Source organism: Zonotrichia leucophrys, chromosome 3, assembly GCF_028769735.1.
Source record: "Zonotrichia leucophrys gambelii isolate GWCS_2022_RI chromosome 3, RI_Zleu_2.0, whole genome shotgun sequence".
Taxonomy (NCBI): Eukaryota; Metazoa; Chordata; class Aves; order Passeriformes; family Passerellidae; genus Zonotrichia; species Zonotrichia leucophrys.
In genome coordinates this window covers 112,178,841-112,201,673 of record NC_088172.1, presented here as the reverse complement: position 1 = coordinate 112,201,673, position 22,833 = coordinate 112,178,841, and the positions used below count along the sequence as shown (strand labels likewise).

At 48.8% G+C, this 22,833-nt stretch overlaps 1 protein-coding gene across 3 annotated transcripts in view; it reads right to left on the bottom strand.

The window, feature by feature from the left end:
- OTOF (otoferlin) overlaps positions 1 to 22,833 on the bottom strand; it is a 114,853-nt gene that overhangs the window by 13,877 nt on the left and 78,143 nt on the right. For all 3 annotated transcript variants that reach the window (XM_064709991.1, XM_064709989.1, XM_064709990.1), the window contains 15 exons: positions 21,269 to 21,421; positions 19,851 to 20,040; positions 16,503 to 16,627; positions 15,868 to 16,002; positions 14,915 to 15,076; positions 13,830 to 13,949; positions 12,168 to 12,329; positions 10,818 to 10,980; positions 8,789 to 8,919; positions 8,076 to 8,105; positions 7,163 to 7,312; positions 6,119 to 6,185; positions 3,528 to 3,682; positions 2,590 to 2,724; positions 2,337 to 2,474 (listed from right to left, as the gene is read on the bottom strand). In XM_064709991.1, the coding sequence (XP_064566061.1) occupies positions 2,337 to 2,474; positions 2,590 to 2,724; positions 3,528 to 3,682; positions 6,119 to 6,185; positions 7,163 to 7,312; positions 8,076 to 8,105; positions 8,789 to 8,919; positions 10,818 to 10,980; positions 12,168 to 12,329; positions 13,830 to 13,949; positions 14,915 to 15,076; positions 15,868 to 16,002; positions 16,503 to 16,627; positions 19,851 to 20,040; positions 21,269 to 21,421 (2,016 nt within the window). The remainder of the gene's footprint in view (positions 1 to 2,336; positions 2,475 to 2,589; positions 2,725 to 3,527; positions 3,683 to 6,118; positions 6,186 to 7,162; positions 7,313 to 8,075; positions 8,106 to 8,788; positions 8,920 to 10,817; positions 10,981 to 12,167; positions 12,330 to 13,829; positions 13,950 to 14,914; positions 15,077 to 15,867; positions 16,003 to 16,502; positions 16,628 to 19,850; positions 20,041 to 21,268; positions 21,422 to 22,833) is intronic.

The window sequence follows — 22,833 nt, the reverse complement described above, 5'->3', positions numbered from 1 at the left end:
AAAAGGAGCAATAATTTCTCCACAAAAGCAATTATTTCCTTAGATAGCTCAGCTACCCAGAACAGCATAAAATTATCGGGATGGCTTCTGAGGTAGTGTTGAAAACAGAAAAAGGTTTAATAAAAGGTAAAATAACAAAGCTCTTACGGAAAAAAGCCCAAGCCGGGGGCAAGAGGTTCTTGCTCCTTCTAAACACTTCACAAAAGCAATTATTACCTTAGAGAGCTCAACTACCAGAAACGGCATAAAATTATCAGGATGGCTTCTGAGGTAGTGTTGGAAAGAGAAAAAGGTTTAATAAAAGGTAAAATAACAAAGCTCTGTCAGAGAGAAGAGCAAACCAGGGGCAAGAGGTTCTTGCTTCATCTAAACACCCCACAAAAGCAATTATTTCCTTTGTTCTCTTCTTTTTCTAGTGAATTACCTAGGCGGGACCTTTTGGCCTCTGTCCAATTGGCAACCCCAGGTTTGAGGTGAAGTCTCAAAGGTCCTATGAGGTGTCTTTTGTACCAAATTGAGGAGAGAAACTTCTGGGCTTTTTTCCTTTTTAAGCAGACAAAGGAGAATTTGGTCACTCTGTCACATTCCTACACACTGAGAACACCAGCTGCTTCAGTCCCTAAACAGAGTGTCTTGGATTGAAAAGGGGATGAAATAGTGTCTTGGATTAAAGTGGGAATATTCCTGCCTTGTGTAAATCCCTGTCCTGGTTTAGGGAGAGTTTGGAAATGGCTTTGTCCTGAGATGTCACCACAGTGACCTTTGGAATCTCACCCGAGACAAGAAAGAGACTCTCAGGAAACACCCCCAGCAAAAACCTGGCCAAGATGCTGAGATATCCATCCCCTTCCCGTTGTGTCCTCTTCATGGTGGATTCTCCCCAGAGAGGGGGTGAGGACCCCCAAACTCTCCAGTCCCACCTCCAAGCATGGCACAGCAGCAGATGAGAACACATCCACCCAGTCCTGGCTGGTTTGGGGGTTGACCAAGCTGATGTCTGCTATTCCAGCCTGGTGATGGATGGGAGACTCCATATCCCAGAGAACCAGGCTGGTGGGAAACGGAGCCAAAAGTAGGTTCTGTTTGTAACACACTGGGACAAGGTGGTGGCAAAGGGCAGCCCAGGTGCTTTCAGCAGGATGGAAATCCCTCCCAAGTGCCCGGCTGCAGAATCTCACACTTGGGGACAGAGGGATGACCAGTTCAGGGGTCAGGAGGTGATTTTTCCCAGAGCACATTCCACATATAGAGGAAAAATGTGCATTGGCTGGATCACATCAACGATCACAGAACGTGTGTTCAAGGAGGTGCCATGTCCTTCACATGGACCTTCTCCTCCTGCCAGATCCCATTCCACTCTTTTTCTCCCATTTTTTCCCATCCTGAACCATCACCAGGGTGGTGGCGTGGCTGTGGAACAAACCAACACCTCACAGTACAGGCTGATCCAAACTATCCATGGGACCTGAGGACCAGGACATGCCGGTCCATCCCACCAGCTGGAGAGATGTCTCTGGATCTGGCAGGAGCCTGGATGCGTCCTGTTCCCAGTTCTGGGAGCACACAGCCCTGGAAACAGCACTGGATATCCTGGGATATCCCTGAACAGCTTGGGATAGTGGGAGGTGTCCCTGCCCACAGCAGGGGGTGGAGCAGGATGGACTTTTAGGTCTCTTCCCACCCAAACCATTCCATTCCCAACCATTCCTTCCCACCCAAACCAAGGAGCTGCTTCAGTCCTCAAGCTGCATCCTGGGTCCTGAAGCACTGGTGATGCCTCAGGTTTGGCTTTTCTATTTTTCACATTCTGTGCTGCTTTAGTGTGTGGGTCTGGGCTTCATATTGTGGGATGGTGAGCTCTCTGCACAGAGCAGGGAGGCAAAACAATTCCTGCTCCAGCTGGGCACCAAGGACAGATGATCCAAATCTCAGCCCAAGAGCACAAACAACGTGGAATGAAGAGAGAAAAACAAAACAGGGTGGGACTGCATGGGCTAAAGCTGGAATGGGACAATTAACTTTAGTATGCAAATGGAGCAGAACTTATCACAGTGAGAGACCCTGTGAGCGGTCGTGGATTTTGTGACCATTTTGGTTCATCTTGGGTGCAGCCCTGGCTGGGCTCGTGGTGCCCAAGGTGGATCCATGAAGGAGATCCTTTAAATAAATTCCTACTTTATTCTTTAGCTCTGTCCAGCCTCTGTTCTAGCTCAGCTTTCTCAAGGCATCAGTTCTGGAATGCTGGAGCTGAATCCCACCATCCCTATGCACCAGGACCAGCTCCAGGTAGAAGGAAGTGACAGATCCTGCCTGCCACACCCCAAATTCCCACTCACCCTCACAATGTAGACTCGGACCAGCACGTTGATGGGGTCATTGCTGGGGATCCCCTGAAACATCCCGAAGGTGGGGTCATATCCTGCCTCCTTGCTGATGTCATCAGGGAGCGGTACTTTGTAGACACACATGGAGCCCTGGTGTGAGGGAGGGAATGAATCAACTGAGTCCTGCTGTCCAGGGCCTCCAGGGAGGCAAACCCACCCCAAAACACCCTCCCCAAAATCCTGGCCAGAATTCCTAACCACTCACCTTGAACCTCCCCACTATCCGTTCCTCCTCCGTGGCGTTATCGTCATTGTCCCCAATCTTCCCCCGGAGCAGGTTGAAGGTGTGCAGCCAATCCTCAAAGTTGTCAAACTCTGATTCCAGCTCTTTGTTGAAGACCTGAGATGAAAAAAAAAAGAACATTTAAAGGAGGGAATTTGGGATAAAAACAAAGGTGAGCAAAAGATGTGGGGAGTACTTAATCAGCTTTAATCAGCTCAGAAGGAGCAAGGGACAGGACAAAGGGAAACGGCCTCAAGATGTTTCAGGGAGCTTCAGATTGGATATTGGGAATAATTTCCTCATGGAAAGGGTGGTCAGGCCTTGGAAGGGGCTGCCAGGGAGGTTTAGAGTGCCCATCCCTGGAGGTGTCCAGGAAAGGCCTGGATGTGGCACTCAGTGCTCTGGGCTGGGGACAAGGTGGGGATCAGTCACAGGTTGGACTCGATCATCTGGGAGGGCTTTTCCAGCTTCAGAGATCCTGGGAGTCGGTGAACATGGACGCCTCAGCTCCCAGTGGTTAATTTTTCAAGGAAGGAGAAGGATCTCCAGCATTATTGAGTTGGAAAAAGGGAATCTTGGTGTAATGGGTGGGGCCATTGTTCCCCCTCTGTGCAGGATCCAGGTCTAAATGCCATCTGAACCCCAGAACCACATGAATCCTGAGAAATCCTTGGGATCACTGAATCAGAGCCCACCCCTGTCCTGAATCCTCTCTGGGCCAGCAGGAAAACTCTCCCTTGGAGCTGGGACACCTCCAAGGTGCCCCAGGGATGAGCCTATCCCAGGACAACCCCTTTTCCCATGACCTCCAGCTATGAAGAGAGGCTGGGAAGCTTCATCCCAAGATAAATCCCTAGGAGAGATGTCCCAAAGCACATCATCCCCACAATTAGGTACTTCCTCAGAAGCACCCCCAGTACCTTGAGTTCATCGATCTTCTGCTTGTTTTTCTTCTCAGGGAGCTCAGGGACTGGCTGCTGCTTCTTTTTCTTGTCATCTTTGGGTGCCTTGGACTTGTCTTTGTCTTTGTCCTTGTCCTTATCCTTGTCCTTGTTCTTCACCTGGGCCTTGGAGCCTTTCATGGGAGAGTCACCAAGTTTGGCATCACTCTTAGTCCAGGGGGGAACAGCGCAGAGGGAGGAGATGGAAAGGAGGGAGGGAGGAGGGAAGGAATGGAAATGAGGGTGAGGAGAGGCGGGGGAGATGTGGTAGGGCTTGGATAAGGTCCTTCAAAGAAGAGAAGCATGAAAGCTGCCAGCTGCTGCTGCCTGCAAATTCCATCCCAGCCCTGCCCTGTCTATCCTTGGCTCTGGATCGCACCATCCCCATCAGCCTTGAGTTCTCTGTGCAGGGAATTCCAGGCTGACCTGAGCAGGAATCACTTGGAGGACCACAAAACATCACTTGGAGGACTACAGAACATGGGCAGAGCCCTCTGACAACGGTGACAAAACCTGGTCCTGCCCACAGCAGGAATGGTGTGGCCAGCAGGAGCAGGGAGGTCATTCTGCCCCTGTACCTCGCACTGGTGAGGTCACACCTTCAGTGCTGTGTCCAGTTCTGGCCCCTCAGTTTGGGAAAGATGTTGAGAACCTGGGGAGTGTCCAGAGGAGACAACGAGGCTGGAGAGGGGCTGGGAACACAAACCCTGTGAGGAACCACTGAGGGAGCTGGGGGTGTTCAGCCTGGAGAAAAGGAGACTCAGGGGTGCCCTCATCACCCTCTACACCCCCTGAAAGGTGGCTGTGCTCAGGTGGGGCTGGGCTCTTTCTCCAGCAGCACTGACAGAACCAGAGGACACAGCCTTGAGCTGCACCAAGGGAAATCTAGGTTGGAGATCAGGAAAAAGTTATTTACAGAAAGCATGATAAAATTCTGGAATGTTCTACCTGGGGGGGTGGTAGAATCACCATCCCTGGGTGTGTTTAACAAAGCCTGGATGTGGCACTGGGTGCCAGGGTTGAGTTGAGGTGTTGGGGCTGGGTTGGACTCAATGATCTTTAAGGTCTCTTCCAACCCAGTGATTCTGTGAATCTTGGGGATTTTCTTCCTCCTACCAGAGACTTCTCCTGCTTTATGGAGCCTGAGGTGTGGAACCCCAGCCTGGGAATACAGAGGGGACAGTGCTTGATGCTGCTGCCCTTGGATTGTCCAGGACCAGCTGCAGCCACCGTTCACCAGTCTCGTTTGGAGCAACCACCAGCCACAGAAAGCTGGGAAGAGGCTGCTGGAAAAGGTGGATTCGAAGGAAACTCCTTCCCCTCTCTGCAATCCCTGTCCCTTGTTGCCTCTGCCAGCTTTCATGAGGGCTGGACATTATCCAGTGATGGGGACAGACAGACAGATGGAAAAACATGGATGAGAAAAGGGGGAAGGAGTGGGAGAGCCAAGGGAAATGGATCATTCTAAAAAGAAATAAAACCCCAGAGGACACCAGTGCAAGCCCAGAAGAATCTGCTCAGAGTTTTCTCCAAGCTCAGCAAGACAAGACCTCATTTTTCCCGGGATACGAAGATTGATCTTCCAAAATAAACCAGGCTCAGAATTTTACTCAGCCGAAGGGTTTTGCATCACCTGGGCACAACAACAACCTCCTGTCATGGGACATGGAGCATATGGAGAGCAAGGGTGGAATTCCTCAGGGATACCCTTCCCAGCCCTGCTGGTGGCATGGCCAGATGGACAAAGTCACCCTTGGCCAGCCACTCCCAGGATTCTTGGCCGGCATCATTTCTGGGACAAAATTAGTCTCCCCCAAATTTAGGCAAGGTCAGAATCCCACCTGACCTACAGATCTGAATTCCTTCAGAGAAAAAAAACATTTATGGCATCATTAATCTCATGATTTTATAAAATGATAATAAGTGAAAAATAATATATAATGTATAAAACTATATAATTTGATAAATTAGGTGAGAGAACTTGCCCTAAATTGTGTATTTGTCTTCACTGCCTGCATTGGGACAGCAGACAAAGAGTTCAACTTGCAGGGAAAACCCTGCAAAATCTCACAAAAATCGACCCTTTTTGGGAAAACACAACATGCTGGAATGTTGTTGTGTTGTGTTTTTTGTGGAAGTGTCTGGTTTGTCTGGAAAGCTGAGGCAGATTCCCAAAGGGATGTCCAAGCACCAAGAGGAATTCTGGTCCCACCTTTCCCTGCCGTGTTCCTGTGATTTTATAAAATGATAATAAGTAAAATGTAATATATAATATATAATATATAATGCATAAAATTATATAACTTGATAAATTAGGTGAGAGAACTTTCCCTAAATTGTGTATTTGTCTTCACTGCCCGCATTAGGACAGCAGACAAAGAGTTCAACATGAAGGGAAAAACCCTGCAAAAACCCACAAAAATCGACCCTTTTTGGGAAAACACAACACACTGGGAGTGTCTGGTTTGTCTGGAGAGCTGAGGCAGATTCTCAGAGGGATGTCCAAGCACCGAGAGGAATTCTGGTCCCACCTTTCCCTGCCATGTTCCCTCTCTCCCTCCCAGCCTTACCCTCTCCAATCTCCATCTCCTCCTTCTCCTCTGCTTCTGCCGCGGCCGCTTCCTGCTGCCGGAGTTGCTGGGGGAGAAATGAAACCACTGGATATTAGGAACAATTTTTTCCTGGAAAAGTTGCCCAGGGCAGTGGTGGAGTTCCCATCTCCAGAGGGATTTGAAGCCATGTGGATGTGGCACTTGGGGACAGAGTGGTGGCCTTGGTAGTGCCGGGGAATGGTGGGACTCGATGGTCTCCAAGGGCTTTTCCAGCTTGAACAATTTTGGGATTCCATAATTGCTGGGACAATTTTGGGATTCCATAATTGCTGGAACCCAGGGCACAGGGAATGTTTCTCTGCCTGTCCTGAGAAGTCCTGACCCCCAGGAGAACCCTGCTTTTAATCTTTGTCTGTCTGGAAAAAGCTTCCAAGACTTTGGGATGGATTGGAATCTATGAGTGTGTGAAATAGATAATAGTGAAGTTTATCACAGGGTGAAAAATTTAAGAGTTTTGGGTTTTTAGTATGGAGGTGGATAGAAAACAAGATGGAGGATTTTGGGTGCTTCTTGTCCTTCATCTACTCCATTTTCTGCAGTGTTGGTGGCACAGAGTGATTGGTTAGAAAGAACAACAATGCAGATGTTGCATCAACAGACAAATAATTAATTATTGGTAGAAAGGTAGAAATGAAATACGTTCTAAGAGTTAATTGGACAAAATAGCTTTAAAAGACCTTGAACCTGTGTATCTTGCAACTTTTAGTGCCTTTCTCTTTGTATGCTGAGTCTGAGATGTAGATGGGCGTGCTGAACTTTTGATAAGAGAAAAATAAACAACAGTTTGAAGACTGAAAAAACAAAAAAGTCCTGTTTGTCTCTCAATTCTGGCACAGAACTTTTTGGGGTATCCCCATCAGGAGGATCCTCAGGGCGGGGTAGAGGGTTTCCACACTTTATGAAGCACAGCCCCAAGGCTTTGGAAGGAGCGGGAATCAGGGGAGACCTCTCAGGAAGGGAAACATCTCCCCTGGATACCCCTCCCTGCTGCTCTTCACTCACCTCTTTCATCGTCTCAATGGAAGCAAAGTACTTGGACCACCAGTCCAACATGCTCTCATCTGGCTCCTCCTCCTCCACTTCCTCCCCACCTCCTCCTCCTCCTCCTCCTCCTTTCTTCTTCTTCTTCTTTTTCTCCTTCTCTTCCTCGGTCTGAAGGGACAAGGGAAGCACAGACAGGGAAGGGGAGGGATCAGGTGAGAGGCAATCATTTCTGGAAGTACCAAAGTGAAGCACCTGAGGAGGGAAAACCCCCCAGGCTTGGGAGCCTCATGAACTTTCTCCCTTTCACAGCCACAGAACGCCCAAGGGTGACCAGGTTTTGGAGGAAGTGCCAGAATCGTGGAATAGTTTGGATGGGAAGGGACCTTAAAGCTCATCCAATGCCAATCCTGACACCTTCCACCATCCCAGGTCATTCCAAGCCCCATCTAACCTGGCCTTGGATGCTTCCAGAGATGGGGCAGTCCCACAACACCTTCACATTTCCATCATCCTATTTATCCGAGAATTTCCCAGGCTACATCTCTGGAATCTTCCATGGCAAGAGTCAAACTGTGCCCAGCAAAGCACCTTGGGTCCTCTTGGTGGGGAAAGGGAACCTTTCCCAGCTGGTACCTGGTTGTGGTGGGAATATCCAGCATCCCTCCCCCTGTCCTGGGGCAGCTGGGATGAGAAGTCCTTGGACAGCTGGGATGAGAAATCCTGGCCCAAAAGAGCTCCCCAAACTGCAGGGATGAGGCCACTGCCACATCCCTTGAGGGGACAGTGAGCTGTGTCTGTCGTGGGACAGAGGGGTGATGTCCCTGCCTGGCTCGGGCTGGGGAGGGTGCCTGGTCCATCAGAAGTGGCATGGAAGGGCTGGAGAGGGAGCAGGGAGTTGGGAGCAGGGATGCAGAGAAGATCCATCACTTACCACATCCACCTTCACCACTGCATCGGAGTTCTGCCGTCCCGGGATGGAAGGGAAAAGGGAGAGGGAGAGCAGGTTAAGGACACACCCTCAGCTGAGTGCAAATCATCATTCCCAGGGTGATTTGGGTGGGAAGGGACCTGAAAGTTCATCTCATCCCACTCCCTGCCATGGGCAGGGACACCTCCCACTATCCCAGGTTGCTCCAAGCCGTGTCCAGCCTGGCTTTGGACACTTCCAGGGCTCCAGGGGCAGGCACAGCTTCTCTGGGAATTCCATCCCAGCCTCTCTCCACCCTCCCAGGAAACAATTCCTAATTCCCAAGATCCCATCCAGCCCTGTCCTCTGGCACTGGAAACCATTCCCTGTGTCCTGTCCCTCCATGCCTTGTCCCCATTCCATCCCCAGGTCTCCTGGAGCCCCTTCAGGCCCTGCAAGGGGCTCTGAGCTCTCCCTGGATCCTTCTCCTCTCCAGGTGAGCACCTCCAACTCTCCCAGCCTGGCTCCAGAGCAGAGGGGCTCCAGCTCTTGGAGCATCTTGGCAGGAATCTGTTTTTGTGGAGGAAGCTCTGGAGCAGAAGGGTGGGAGAAGGAGTCGAAATTCCCATTCTGGGCACAAAAATGGGCACAGGCACACTGCCTCCCCAATTCAGGCTGAAATCCTTCAGAAATCTGTAATTCCATGAGGAAGGAGGTGCTGCCACACAGATACTCACAGCTTCCAGCTTCACCATCGTGTCCATCTTCTTGATAGGGACCTCAGGTTCCATGTTGACCACGATCTCCCCTGTGGGGCGAGAGCGATGGGCCCTGCTGGTCATGGCCAGGTAGCCGTTGAGGTGTTTGGCTGGACAGAGGACAGAAAAGGAGAAAGAACAAGGGAGAGGGACAGTGTAGAGGAGAAACCAACAGTTCAGGTGAGATCCTACAGGATTCAGGCCAGAAAGTGAGAATTTAGGCAAGATCTTACAGGATTCAGGCCAGAAATTGAGTTCAGGTGGGATCCTACAGGATTCAGTCTGGGAACTGAGATTTTGAATGAGGTCCTACAGGATTCAGGTTGGGAACTGAGATTTCATGTGAGATCCCACAGAATTCAGGCCAGAAACTGGAAGTTCAGGTGAGATCCTACAGGATTCAGGATGGGAACCAAGAGTTTAGTTGAGATCCCACAGAATTCAGGCCAGAAACTGGAAGTTCAGGTGAGATCCTACAGGATTCAGGATGGGAACTGAGAATTCAAGTGAGATCCTGCAGGATTCATGCCAGAAACTGACAGTTCAGTTGAGATCCTACAGGATTCAGGCCAGAAACTGACAGTTCAGTTGAGATCCTACAGGATTCAGGCCAGAAATTAATCTCAGGTGAGATCCTACAGGATTTAGGCCAGAGCACAGTGGGACCACCTTGTTTAGAGCAGTGGAAATGAGCACAGAGCCTTCAGCAGGACCAAAATCCCACCAAAGAGCAAAGGAAGGTGGAAGAAAAGCAGGAAATATCCAAAGGAGAAGAGGCAGAGAAGATTGTCCTGAAAGCCTCCGGTGGCTGGGACACAACCCCTAGTCCAGGTTTAGGGATTAGGAATGGGATCCTGCTGGGAAGGGCAGTAGGGATTAGGAATGGGATCAGACTGGGAAGAGTGGAAGGGATTAGGAATGGGATCATATTGGGAAGGGGAGCATGAATTATGAGTGTGGCCAAATCCTGTCCCAGTCCTGAGGAACATCTGAGGACTTGAGCCCTGAAGCTGCAGAGATGTTGGAAGTGAACCTTGTTTGAGTTTAGGGTATAGGGAATATATTTTTGTTTATTTTTAGAAGTTTTGATTTTTAGGAGAACACTGCTTTTAATCTTTGTTTATGGAGAAAGTTTCTAAGACTTTGGGATGAATTGAAATTTATGAGTGTGTAAAATAGATAGTAGGAATTTATAAGTGTGTAAAATGGATAGTTTATTGTAAGGTGAGAAACATAGAGTTTTGGGTTTTTAGTATGGAGGTGGGTAGGAGCTAAGATGAAGGATTTTGGGTCTTGTTTGATCTCCTTTGCATTTTTAATTTATTCTATTTTCTTATAGCATTGGGAGTATAAAGTGATTGGTTAGAAAGAATCAGAATGTAGATGTGTAGGTAAACAAATAATTAGTCATTGGTAGAAAAGTAGAAATAAAGTACGTTTTAAGAATAAGTTAAATAAAATAGTTTTTAAAGACTTTAAATTTGTGTGTTTTGTAACTTTTAGTGTTTTTTTTTAATATGCTGAGTCTAAGATGTAAATAGTGTATATAAATATATAGTGCATAGATAGATATATCCATATAAGTAGATATATATAGTGTATATATAAATAGTGTATAGAATTTTTAATTAGAGAAAAATAAACAATAATTTGAGAATCAAAAGACTAAAATCCTATTTGTTTTTCACTTTTACCACAAAAAATTTTAGGGGCGTCCTCACACCACTTGGAACCACAAAACTGCTGAAGTTGGGGTTTTCTTGGAGTTCTGGACCCAAAACCAGAATTTCTGTGGGTTAGCCAACCATCTCACGGTCTCACAGCCCATCCCACCTCCCTCTTTTCCCCATGGATGACCCAGACCAGTTAGGGTTTTTCTTAGAGTTCTGGATCCAAAACCAGAATTTCTGCAGGTAAGCCAACCATCTCATGGTCTCACAGCCCATCCCACCTCCCTCTTCTCCCCGTGGACATCCCAGACCAGGTCCCTGTGTCCCAGTCCTGGTACCTGCCATGTTCCACTGCTGGGCCTTCTTGTCGGGTGGGCGGTAGATGAACTTGCGGAGGGAGCTGACGGTGTGGGAGCCCACCAGGGTGTAGCGCCCGAAGGCGCGGCAGTCCACCACGCGGATGTTCAGGGGCGGGTGCAGCAGCTCGTTCTCAGGGAGGTCCTGGGGAGCAGGACAGGGACGGTCATCAGGGAATGGGAGTGGATGGTTTGGGAGTTGGGAAAGGCAGGTGGGATTGGGAATGGGATTGTGCTGGGAAGGGCAGTAGGGGTTAGGAATGGGATCATACTGGGGAGTATGGATTAGGAATGGGATGATGCTGGGGAGAAGGGGTTAGGAATGGAATCCTGCTGGAAAAGGCAGTAGGGATTAGGAATGGGATCAGAGTGGGAAGAATGGTCAGGATCAGGAATGGGATCATACTGGGAAAAACAGTAGGGATTAGGAATGGGATCAGAGTGGGAAGGGAGTAGGGATTAGGAATGGGATCGTGCTGGGGAGTAGGGATTAGGAATGGGATCGTGCCGGGGAGTAGGGATTAGGAATGGGATCGTGCTGGGAAGGGCAGTAGGGGTTAGGAATGGGATCATACTGGGAAGGGAGTAGGGATTAGGAATGGGATCGTGCTGGGGAGTAGGGATTAGGAATGGGATTGTGCTGGGAAGGGCAGTAGGGGTTAGGAATGGGATCATATTGGGAAGGGAGTAGGGATTAGGAATGGGATCGTGCTGGGGAGTAGGGATTAGGAATGGAATCATGCTGGGGAGAAGGGGTTAGGAATGGAATCCTGCTGGAAAAGGCAGTAGGGATTAGGAATGGGATCAGAGTGGGAAGAATGGTCAGGATCAGGAATGGGATCATACTGGGAAAAACAGTAGAGATTAGGAATGGGATCATACTGGGGAGTAGGGATTAGGAATGGGATCAGACTGGGAAAAACAGTAGAGATTAGGAATGGGGTCATGCTCAGAAGGAAAGTGGGGATTGGGAATGGGATCATACTGGGAAGGGCAGTAGGGATTAGGAATGGGATCATGCTGGGAAAAACAGTAGAGATTAGGAATGGGATCATACTGGGGAGTAGGGATTAGGAATGGAATCTTGCTGGGCAGTAAGGATTAGGAATGGGATCATGCTGGGAAGGGCAGTAGGGACCAGAACTGGTATCATGCTGAAGGAAGAAGCCCTGAGCTGCTCCAGAAATATGTGGCTTGGGAGCTCTCAGGTGAAGGAATGGTGTCCGTGTGCTCTATTGTTTTGGGAAAACTGGAGTAAAGGGCTTGGAGCCATGGTGGGCTCCAGAAATTCTGGGTTCCAGCTGAGGGATCAGAGGGAAGGGCCACACTCACCACCTCGAACCACTTGACCAAAGTGCTGAAGTTGGGGTTTTTCTTGTAGTTCTGGATCAGGGCAGACTGGACGCCCTTCCCAGCACACTCGATGTCCACACGGGGCCGGTCCACCTGGGCCAGGTTCACTCTCTTCAGGTCCCTGAGCCCCCAGAACAGGATCTAGGGCAGGAGGAGGAGGAGGGAGCATGTGAATGTGAGAGGGATGATCCCTGGGAACTGGTTCTCCATGGAAAGGGATCCCACTGCTGATGTCTTCACAGGGCAGTGGTGGATCCCTAAGGTGTCTCCTCCTGACACCCCACAGCCCAACGTCTCCATCCCGCTGCCCTCGGCTTTTTCCTGCTTTTCTCCTTTCCTGGCCTTTTCCTGCCCCTGGGAACCCAGCTCTGTCCATCTGTGGTGGCTCTGGATCCAGCACTGCCATCACTTTGTCCCTATGGGATCAGTGTCACTGGGGAAACTTCCCTATCCCTATCTGGGATAACAGACTGCCATCATCCAAAATTCCCCAAAACTGAGATTTTCCCTACCTCCTTATTCCCCATGGCTGTATTAAAATTGTGTGGAACATTTATTGTGATGCAAACATGCCGAAAACCAGGGCCAAAATCTATTTGGACACCTGGTCAGTGGCACCTCACCTGAGCAGAGACACTTTCACCCAGGGCTGAGATGTGCCCTGAACATGTCTGTGGGCATTGCCTGGGTCATGGATGGCCACCAGAATCTCCAAGGGACACATCACAGAATCATGGAAACACTTGGAAAAGCCCTCCAGGATCATTGAGTCCAACCTGTGACCTGTCCCCACCTTGTCCCCAGCCCAGACCACTGAGTGCCACATCCAGGCCTTCCCTGGACACCTGCAGGGATGGGCATTTGCACTCCAAACCTTCCCTGGGCAGCCCCTGCCAAGGCCTGAGCACCCTTTCCATGCAGAAATTCCTCCTGATGTCCAACCTGAGCCTGCCCTGGCCCAGCCCAAGGCCATTTCCCCTTGTCCTGTTCCTGTTCTCTGGGAGCAGAGCCCAATCCCCCTGGCTGTTCCCTCCTGTCAGGGAGTTGTGCAGAGCCACAAGGTCCCCCCGATCCTCCTTTTCTCCAGGCTGAGCCCCTTTCCAGCTCCCTCAGCCTCTCCTGGGGCTCCATTCCCTTCCCAGGACACGCTCCAGCCCCTCCAGGTCTCTCCTGTCAGGAGGGGCCCAGAGCTGCCCCCAGCACTGGAGGTGCCCCAGCAGTGCCAGCACAGGGGATTGGTGCTGCCCTGCATTGTGCCCACACTATTTTGGATACAAAATTCTCCTTTAGATATCCATGGATACACGAGAGTCTTCCCATCCTTTTCGCCTGAGGCTGATGGGATAGAGAACACCTGAGCTACGGGATTACTTTGGGAGCAGATGATCCCGCTCCATGTCCATCTCTAACATTCCCTGAGCTGCATCTCAGCCCAGGTGCTGCTCACTCGCTGTCCTGCCCAGGTTTGACAGCAAGGAATGATCCAATTCCCTGAGTTTCCTGGATTTTTTAGGGATGCTGCAGCCTGGTTCCCAGAACAGCCACCATGGACAGATCCTTGACTCCCAGCTCCCTCCTGCCCTTCCAAAACCCCTGGAGATGTTATCCTGCTCCACAATGCTCCACATGGACATTGGTTACCTCCACTCTGTATCTGCTCAGCACTGGCCGAATTCCCAGCGGCACCGGCAGGATGGGACCTCGGTCCATGTCCGTGGGGCCGTCGATGGGGGGCAGGTCTGATTTACCCCCAGGGCCGATCTGGAAGAGGTGGATCACGGGTTAGGATCTGCTCCTCTGAGCTGCTGGGAAGCAGATTTTGGTCCTTCTCACAGAATTGTGGAATCAGAGATTGGTTTGTGTTGGAAGGGACCTCAAAGATCAGCTCATTCCAAACCCTGCCACTGATTCCAGAGGGAGTTTGGCCATGTCTCAGCTGGATCATCTGGTCCCAGTTGTTGGAGCTGGGGTGTCTCAGAGGGCTGAGAGCCCAGGGCAGGTGCTTTGGGAAGAGGAAAACACAGGAGCAGAAGGTGCTGGGAATTCCACACAGAACAGTCCCCAGAGCAATCCAAACTTCTCAGCCCACCAATGCAGCCCATCCCAGGGCTGTTCCACCCTGGAATTGCACCTGCTGGGCTGTGTGTGAGGAAACAGAGATGTGGTCCCAGAGCTCAGCCTAGGAGCAGGTTTAAGGTCCCATATCCAGCCCAGGGCTCAGTAAATATCAAATATCACAGGTGAGCCATTCCCTCAGTCCAAGGAAAACTAGAAGGAAAGGGCTTGGATGAGCACCTGCCCTGGCAGAAAAGGAGGTGGGAAAAGCATTTCAGTGGATGGAACATGAGGCACAAAAGTGGAAGAATTTAACTCTGGTACTGCCCCAGACTATGAATCATGGGATGGTTTGGGCTGGGAGGGACTTTAAAGACCATTGAATTCCACCCCCTGCCATGCGGTTGGAATTCAATGGTCTTTAAAGTCCATGCCACCTTTCCAGGCGGCTCCAAGCCCCATCCCACCTGGCCTTGGACCTTTCCAGGTGTCTTTGATGAGCAACAAGTGGTTGATCATCCAAGGGGAACTACAAGGGTCCAGCAGACCAACAACCAGGTGAAGGGGCAGCAATTCCCTGTTATTCCCAGTCACCCAATTCTCCATAAATTAATCCCCTCTCCCTTCCAACCCTGCATCCATTCTTTCCCATCCCTTTGTCCCACTGGCACCTGGAGCAGCTCGAAGGCAGCCAGCAGGTCCCCGGCTGTGGCGTTGCCGCGGTAGATCTGGTAATATTCCAGCTGCGGTGGGAAGCGTGGCGGGCAGTACTCCTCATCTGACATCTTCACCACCGGCTTGGCAAACGTCCGGCCCATGAAGTCGGCTTTTCCCTAGGGAAAGAACCATTGGGGTTGAGGTTCCAACATGGGAATTCTAAATTTAGCCCTGTGGTTCTCTCCAGGAGAATTTGAGGTTCGGAATCCAACATGAGAATTCCAAAAGTAGCCCCATGGTTCTCTGCAGGAGCACTTGGGGTTGGGGGGTCCAACATGAGAATGCCAAGATTAGCTCTGTGGTTCTCCTCAGGAGCACTTGAAGTTGGGGATCCAACATGGGAATTCCAAATTGAGCCCCATGGTTCTCCCCAAAAGCACTTGGGGTTCGGAATCCAACATGGGAATTCCAAAATCAGCCCTGTGAATCTCCCCAGGAGCACTTGGGTTTGGGGATCCAGCATGAAAATTCCAAAATTTGCCCTGTGGTTCTCCTCCAGGGCACTTGGGATTGGGGATCCAGCACAGAAATTCCAAATTAACCCTGCAATTCTCTCCATTGTGGTCGAAACAGGAATGGGATCAATACTCTGGCCTTGGGATGCCAAAACTCGGGGAAAACTTTCAGTCCTGACTCTTTGAAGGAGGTTTGGGACAGCTGAAGATTGGGACAGCAAGGAGACCAGGGATGAGCACTTTTCCCAAATGGAAACCCTCCTGGGCTACAGCCTCTTTCTTCCCTCTCCAAAAACAAGATTCGTCTGAGATTCATGAGCAGTAGAGGCTCCGTGGGAGATTTGGAAGGAGCATTCTCCATGGATCAGGGAAAAACTCCCCAAATCCTCTGCCTCCAAATCTGGAGAGATCCTGGCATCCAAACCACGCACAATTCCCTGGGATTTTCTCACCACAGTGTCCTGATCGTAGATCTCGATGACGATGATGGGAGGGTCATCCCGCATCTCGTGAGCTTCCCCGTACAGCTCCACGTTGTCGAACACCAGGAGCTGGTCCCAGGTCGGGCACAGGGTCTCGTTGAGAACCTGGGGAAATGGGAGAGATTCCTACTGCTCCAGGAATGGACCAGGATCCTGGGAAAGGGTGGCAGGTGGGGTTGCTGTGTGTTTTTTGGATTGGGAATCACCCAGGGATTCTTCTGAGGAAGAAAATCCAATCGCAGATGAGCAGAGCTGGGTTATTCCCAGGCTTCCTAAAGCTTGGCAACCCTGGGACTGGGAAGGGAAGACTAAAAAATCATTTTAATATGACCCAGTTCTGCCTAAACTGGCAGGAAATCACTGGGAACCACAAGGAATCATAGAGAATCGTGGGGAATTGCAGCCACCAGGATGTGGGACATAAATTGGGAATGCGCTCCTGGGGAGAGATCTCCTGGAAACCAGCAGTGCCCAGTTCCAGAGCTGCTGGGCTCCTCCCACTGCAGGAGCCCAGGACCAGCCTGATCCTCATTGATGGGATCTGTGCCACGGGAACTTGCAGAGCCAGCCATCCCCACACCCCCAGGAATGCCAGGAATGTTCACCTCGGTGCACTGGCTCTGGGAGATGAAGAAGACCCGAGCGAAGGGATCCGAGAGGCCGCTGCTGTCGGCTGCAAACAAACTCCTGGCTTGGTACATGTGGGCTCGCAGCTGGAACACCTGTTTCTCTGGAAGAGAGAGGGAGTGGGATGGGATGGGATGGGATGGGATGGGATGGGATGGGATGGGATGGCCTCTGGGATCCTGTCCAAATATAGATGCTCGTGTTGAATCATAACTTTAAAGGGTTAAGATTTTAGCTGAGGGTTAGAACTAGTTAATCTTGAAGTTAGATGCACCAACGATAGGTTAATGATTATTAGATGCTTAAGCTAAAGCTAATTGTTATATCATGAGCTCATTTGTAGAAGGAAGTGGAGCAAGTGAATCATTATGGGAACATACTACGTTGGGAAGGACGAAAGTTTGATGAGAAAGTCTCACACATATGTATGCTTGGCAGAAAGATTTTTGAATATAGAACCTGAAGAAGTAATAGAGATGGAAGCAAGTTTTGATATAGAAGAAAAGAATTGCTGAGCCAGTCCTACTGGATAACCAAGGAGGCAAAGGGTGTGTTAGTTAGAAAGGGTTTTTATGACTTGGAGCAAAGGATAAACCCACCTCAAACAAGATGTTTTACCAAGCGGAAAAATAGCACAGGCAAACAAGATTGTCAATGTAGAAAAAAGGTCCCAGAATTTTCCACTGCAAAAAAACTTAAAAACAACTTCTAGCTTAAACTGTAATGTACCAACTTTTAATGGCTGGAGAACAGTGACATGAATATCGTAATTATAGTAGCTATGATAGGCTATAGGTAAAAGTTAAGGCATAGATTGGTTCTACTGTATTAAGATGCTCAGCAAAGAAAAGTATATAATGCATTGTAACCAAAATTAAAGTATATAATGCATTGCAACCTAAACTAAGGGTTTCCAGGCCTGTCTGCAGCTGGAGCTGACAGCTGTAGGCACAGGCTCTGCCACCCACAACCCTGGACTGCTGTGACATCTTGGATACAATAAACTGCATTTTGGAGAGCTGCCTGGAGTCCCACATCCCTCATTTAAGCTTTACAGTGGCGCCCAACGTGGGGCACGATCAGTAAGAGCCTGAATGAGGGATGTGTTTCTGCAGGACTGTCTGCAGCTGGAGCTGACAGCTGCATGCACAGACTCTGCCACCCACAACCTGGACTGCTGTAACATCTTGGATACAATAAATTCCATTTTGAAGAGCTGCCTGGAGTACTGCGTCCCTCATTCTGTCTCTTACAGTGGCGCCCAACGTGGGGCACTATTAGTAAGAGCCTGAATGAGGGATGTGGGTCTGCAGGCCTGCTGCAGCTGGAGCTGACAGCTGTGGGCACAGGCTCTGCCACCTGCGACCCTGGACTGCTGTAATGCCTTGGATACAATAAACTGCATTTTGAAGAGCTGCCTGGAGTCCTGCATCTCTCATTTAAGCTTTTACAGTGGCACCCAACGTGGGGCACCATTAGTAAGAGCCTGAATGAGGGATGCAGGACTCCAGGCCAGCCTGCAGCTGGAGCTGACAGCTGTGGGCACAGGTTCTGCCACCCCCAACCCTGGACTGCTGTGACATCTTGGATGTAATAGACTCCATTTTGAACAGCCGCCTGGAGTCCCACATCCCTCATTTCGGCTCTTACTCTACTGAAATCAGTAGAATAATGCCCAGCACCTGACTCTGTGTCAATCCATCATGAAGCAGGGGAGTTTGAATTGTGCCAGAGGGTCACAGAGACCTGACAAAGACCTTGCTGACTTCATCCCTGGGACGACCAACCCAATTCTAGGCCATTGACCCAATTCAAGAGAAGAACTTTACACTCGTGAAGGACTAATAACCTCATCTTAATACAAAGTGGTGATGGGAGGTGCTGGGGTTGTGCATATGTATTCATTTGGGAAATCAATAGAATGCAAAAATCCTTGTGGGGTGCAATCACGCATTTTGGGGACAACCTCCTTGCTGCCTGTCAGCTTAATAAACACACCACTTTCTACCTTTGACTAATTAGAGAGTCTTTGTCTGTGATTTTTTGTTTTAATGATTCAGTATCCCCATTCATCTGTTTAGCCCAGAAATAATTTTTGCACCTTTAAGATTGGTTCTGAGGGCCAAGGTGGGGAAGAAGTGTTCAATTTGTTTTCAGACACTGCACTCACTCCTCCACATTCCTGCTCCTGGACTGTGCTGTCTGTGGATGGACAGACAGCAGGACAGAGCTCTCCTTTGCCTTTAGTTAGTTTTTAGCTAGCTGAGGCAAAGAAGTTCCCTGGACTGTGTTTTTTTCTTTTCTTTGGAGCTGTTTAAATCTGCTCTGGACTGAACACCCAAAGGAGCACCAGCAGCTCCACCAGTGGCCCACTGGGCTGGGCCTGGGCTGTGGCATTTCCAGTGCCAGAGGGACTGATAAGAGACTGAGTGAGCTGAGCTACAGCCCACAGAGGGACTTTCTGAGTCTGTCATCTCTTTTTGTCATCTCTTTTTGCCTCTCTTGGGCAAGAAGTTTTATTGTTTAATATTGTTCAGGTTTTATTGTTTAATAAACAGGTTTTTCCCCTTTTCTCCAAGGAGGTATTTTTCCTGAACCAGTTGGGGAGGGGGCTGATTGAAGCTGCCTTCCAGAGGAACCCCTTTGGGGGTTCTTTCCCAAATTTGCCCTGAACCAGGACACCTGCTCTGGACTGAACACCCAGAAGATCACTGGCAGCTCTCACCTGTTGCCCACCAGGCCACGCCTGGGCCACAGCATTTCCAGCACTGGAGGCACTGATAAGAGACTGAGTGAGCTGAGCTACAGCCCACAGAGGGACTCTCTGAGTCTGTCATCTCTTTTGGAGCAGTTTTATTGTTTGATATTGTTCATTCTTTGTGTGCTGGTTAATGCTTTGCCTGTTAAATAAATTTTTTTTTCCACTTTTTTCCAAGGAAATATTTTCCTGAACTGACTGGGGGAGGGCCCACTTAAATCTGCTCTCTGAAGAAGCCTCTTTGGAGGTGCTCTCCCAAATTTGCCCTAAACCAGGACAGAGCCCATCCAAGGCAAGTCTCAGGAGCCTGGATTTGCTCGTGGCTGAAGGATCTCAAATCAAAGCATGAATCCCAAATGGATATGGAATTTCCTTGGCATCCTGCTTGTTGTGTGCACAACAACAACTCTGAACAGGTTTGGGATGAAGGAACACAATTCCCGCCCCCATCTCTCATGGGACAACTGCAATGATGTCCCCCTTAGCTCCTGGAAGCCCTTGGAGCAGGAGGTGTCCAGCCAGGCTCCCTCCCACCCTCTCCACACCCCATCCCTTGGGAACTCCTTACTGGTGTACAGGAGGCTGATGGGTGGGAAGGAGGGCAGGTTTTGTCCTCGGGGGGTTTTCTTCTCCTCGAACCCACAGGGAAGGCCGCTCAGGAAGTCCTTGCGCTGCTTGTTGAGGCCCAGCCACAGGTAGATCTCCATCTTGGCCTGGACTGTCCAGCCAGCAGGGCCAAAGCCCCTCTTCCCAGGGAGCTGAGCACAAGGAACAGAAGAGTTCACATGGATATCGGGAATATGGACAGACAGACCCCTCTTGGAGCACCCAACCTCTTTGGGGCATTGTGCTGCTGTTCCTTAAACCCAAGGATCCTTTGGGATCGTGACACTGCTCTGGCTCAGGCATTGTCCTCTTTCCACTGTGGTTTCCTTTTCCTAAAAGTCTTAGGTTGGAAATACAAGACGTGGCTGAGGGTGTGTATTCTATTTTCCATCTGTCAGAGACAGGGCAGTTATCCTCTGTTCATTGGGCAGTTTTCTTTATCTCTTCCACAACCAGTCCTCCCTCCAGGAGGTCTCTTCTGTTCATGGGCCATTCATTATTCATTATCTTCTGTTAATGGGCCAGTGAGTGTCCCTGCATGGCTGATAAAATTCCATCACCCTATTGGGAGATGCTCCACCCAGGGGGAGGAGCCAAGCATTCCTACCTGGATACAATCTGACCTTTGGAACATCACAGCAGCCTTTGCCCTCTGCATTCCCAGAGGAGCAGCTTTCTTCTCCCCTGCATTCCCAGAGGGAGCCCAGGCCCATCTCCAGCAGCCCTGGAGCTGCAGAGGAAAACTCCCCCCTTGTGCAGGATCCCTGCTCCAGCAGAACCACAGCTGGCACTGCAGGAGGGCTGAGCCACCGTGGAATGGGACTGTGCCACCACCCTGATACACAGGGGGTCAGGGCCTATTCTGACTCTGTCAGTGTTGTTTTGTATTATTTATTTTATTTTATTTTATTTTATTTTATTTTATTTTATTTTATTTTATTTTATTTTATTTTATTTTATTTTATTTTCTACCTTAATAAAGAATTGTTATTCCGGCTCCCATATCTTTGCCTGAGAGCCCTTTAATTTCAAAATTACAATAATTCAGAGGGAGGGGGTTAGCACTCTCTATTTTCAGGGGAGGCTCCTGCCTTCCTTAGCAGACATCCTTCTTTTCAAACCACGACACTAAGCCAGAAATTCTCTGAATTTCCAGCTGGATCAAACATCTCCCTCTTCCCAAACATTTCCCACTTACCAGAACTGGGTAAGGTCAGTGCCTCACCCTCCCTAGGAGCCGATTTCCACCCCTACCAGCAGAGTATGGATCACATTTCTCCAGTATTCCAACCCCATAAAAAAATGGATACAACACTCTCATCCTCATCTCCCAAATTCCCTCCTCTTGGCTGCAGCTCCCCTGACCAGAGGGATCCTCACCTTGAGGAAAACTGTCTTCACTTTGGCGCAGTCCTTGCCCATCTCCTCATCCACAATGGAGTACAGGATGTCCTTGGAAGGGATGCGGGCGTAGGCGATGCGCTTGTTGTTGCTCATCATCCAGATGAAAACGTCGGGAATTGTGTGCTGGGGCTGGGAATGCCACAGGAGAGCCCCATCAGTGCCCCAGCTCTGACCACTGAGGCACTGGAGGGGCTGGAGAGCTGCTGGAGGTAAATCCAACAGATTCCATGAAAGGTGGATTTGTCTGTGGCCACAATGGGGGCACTGGAATTGTTTGGAGATTCCCACTCCAAAAAAACTGCTCAGAGCTAAGCCCATCAGGAAAAGAACTGGGATTTACTGTTGCTGTAAGGTAGAAAAATTATAAAAGAAAGGCCTCATAAAATCAGGCTGGCTTTGTTAGATCTAACTTTGTCAAGCTGGCACTTTGCAAGTTCCCATGTGAAAACAATCCTGGTGTGAAAGTTTGTTAACATAACAATCAATTCCTGGGTGAAAAACAAGATTCCAACAGCAACAAATTCCTGGTGGCACCTGCATAAACATTAAATCTATCCCATGAAAATCGGTGAAGAAAATATGTAAATAATTTAAGAATAATAATTTAAGAATAATAATTTCAATAAATTAAGAGATTTGATGGACAAGTAAAATATCTTTTACTAACCAATAAAGTAATTGGCAAAAAATGCTCCTAAAAAATTGGACTCACAATCGAGGTCTGTAAAACTGTATAAAAATGAGTTACGTGAATAATGAATTGGCTTTTTCCGATTTTTTTTGGCATGAATAAAATGGAGTCTTGTGGTTGGGACTGAAGGTATTAGAGATGATAGTTTGTGTTTAGATTTAGGTGTTTATTGTTTTTTTATTAATGTTATAGTTTCACAGCTATGAGTTCTGTAGTTTTTTATTAGTAAGGTATAAAATGGTTAACTATTTTTTGTTATAAGGTCTTTTAAGGTTAAACTATTTAATTAAGAAATGATACCTAAATTATTTTCTCTTTTAATCTAATAACTGATCACACAAAGTCTGTAATGTGGACTTTTCTGTTTAATTACAAAATACCACCTAAACTCATGAAGAATAAGGAAGAAAAAGGTAAAGAAGAACAATTTGTTTTCCTCTTAAAACCTCCATTTTGCTTTATATTTATTATTATATTCTAAAATCCCAAACTCGAAGTTTTCCACCTTGTGATATCACACACTTCTATCCGACTACACACCTGTAATCTCAGTGCTAACAATTTATTTTGGAAGCCTTCTTTACAGCCTTGGGTTAAATGCAGTGTTCTCTTGTGGGTTTGTGCCTTTCAGCACAGAAAGTTTAAAATTCTTAATATCTAGGGTTTCAACAGAGTCTCGTGTTATTTATGCCAATAATTTATGTTGGTTATAAGTTTAAAAATATATAAATTGGGCATAAAAGACTGAAGGTTTTTGTTCTCTCCTCCCGGTGGACTTAGGGAGGGGAGGGCAGCGGCCGTTCCTCATCCCTTTGTAGGGAAGAGGTTCCCAGTCTGGACTGGGCCCATC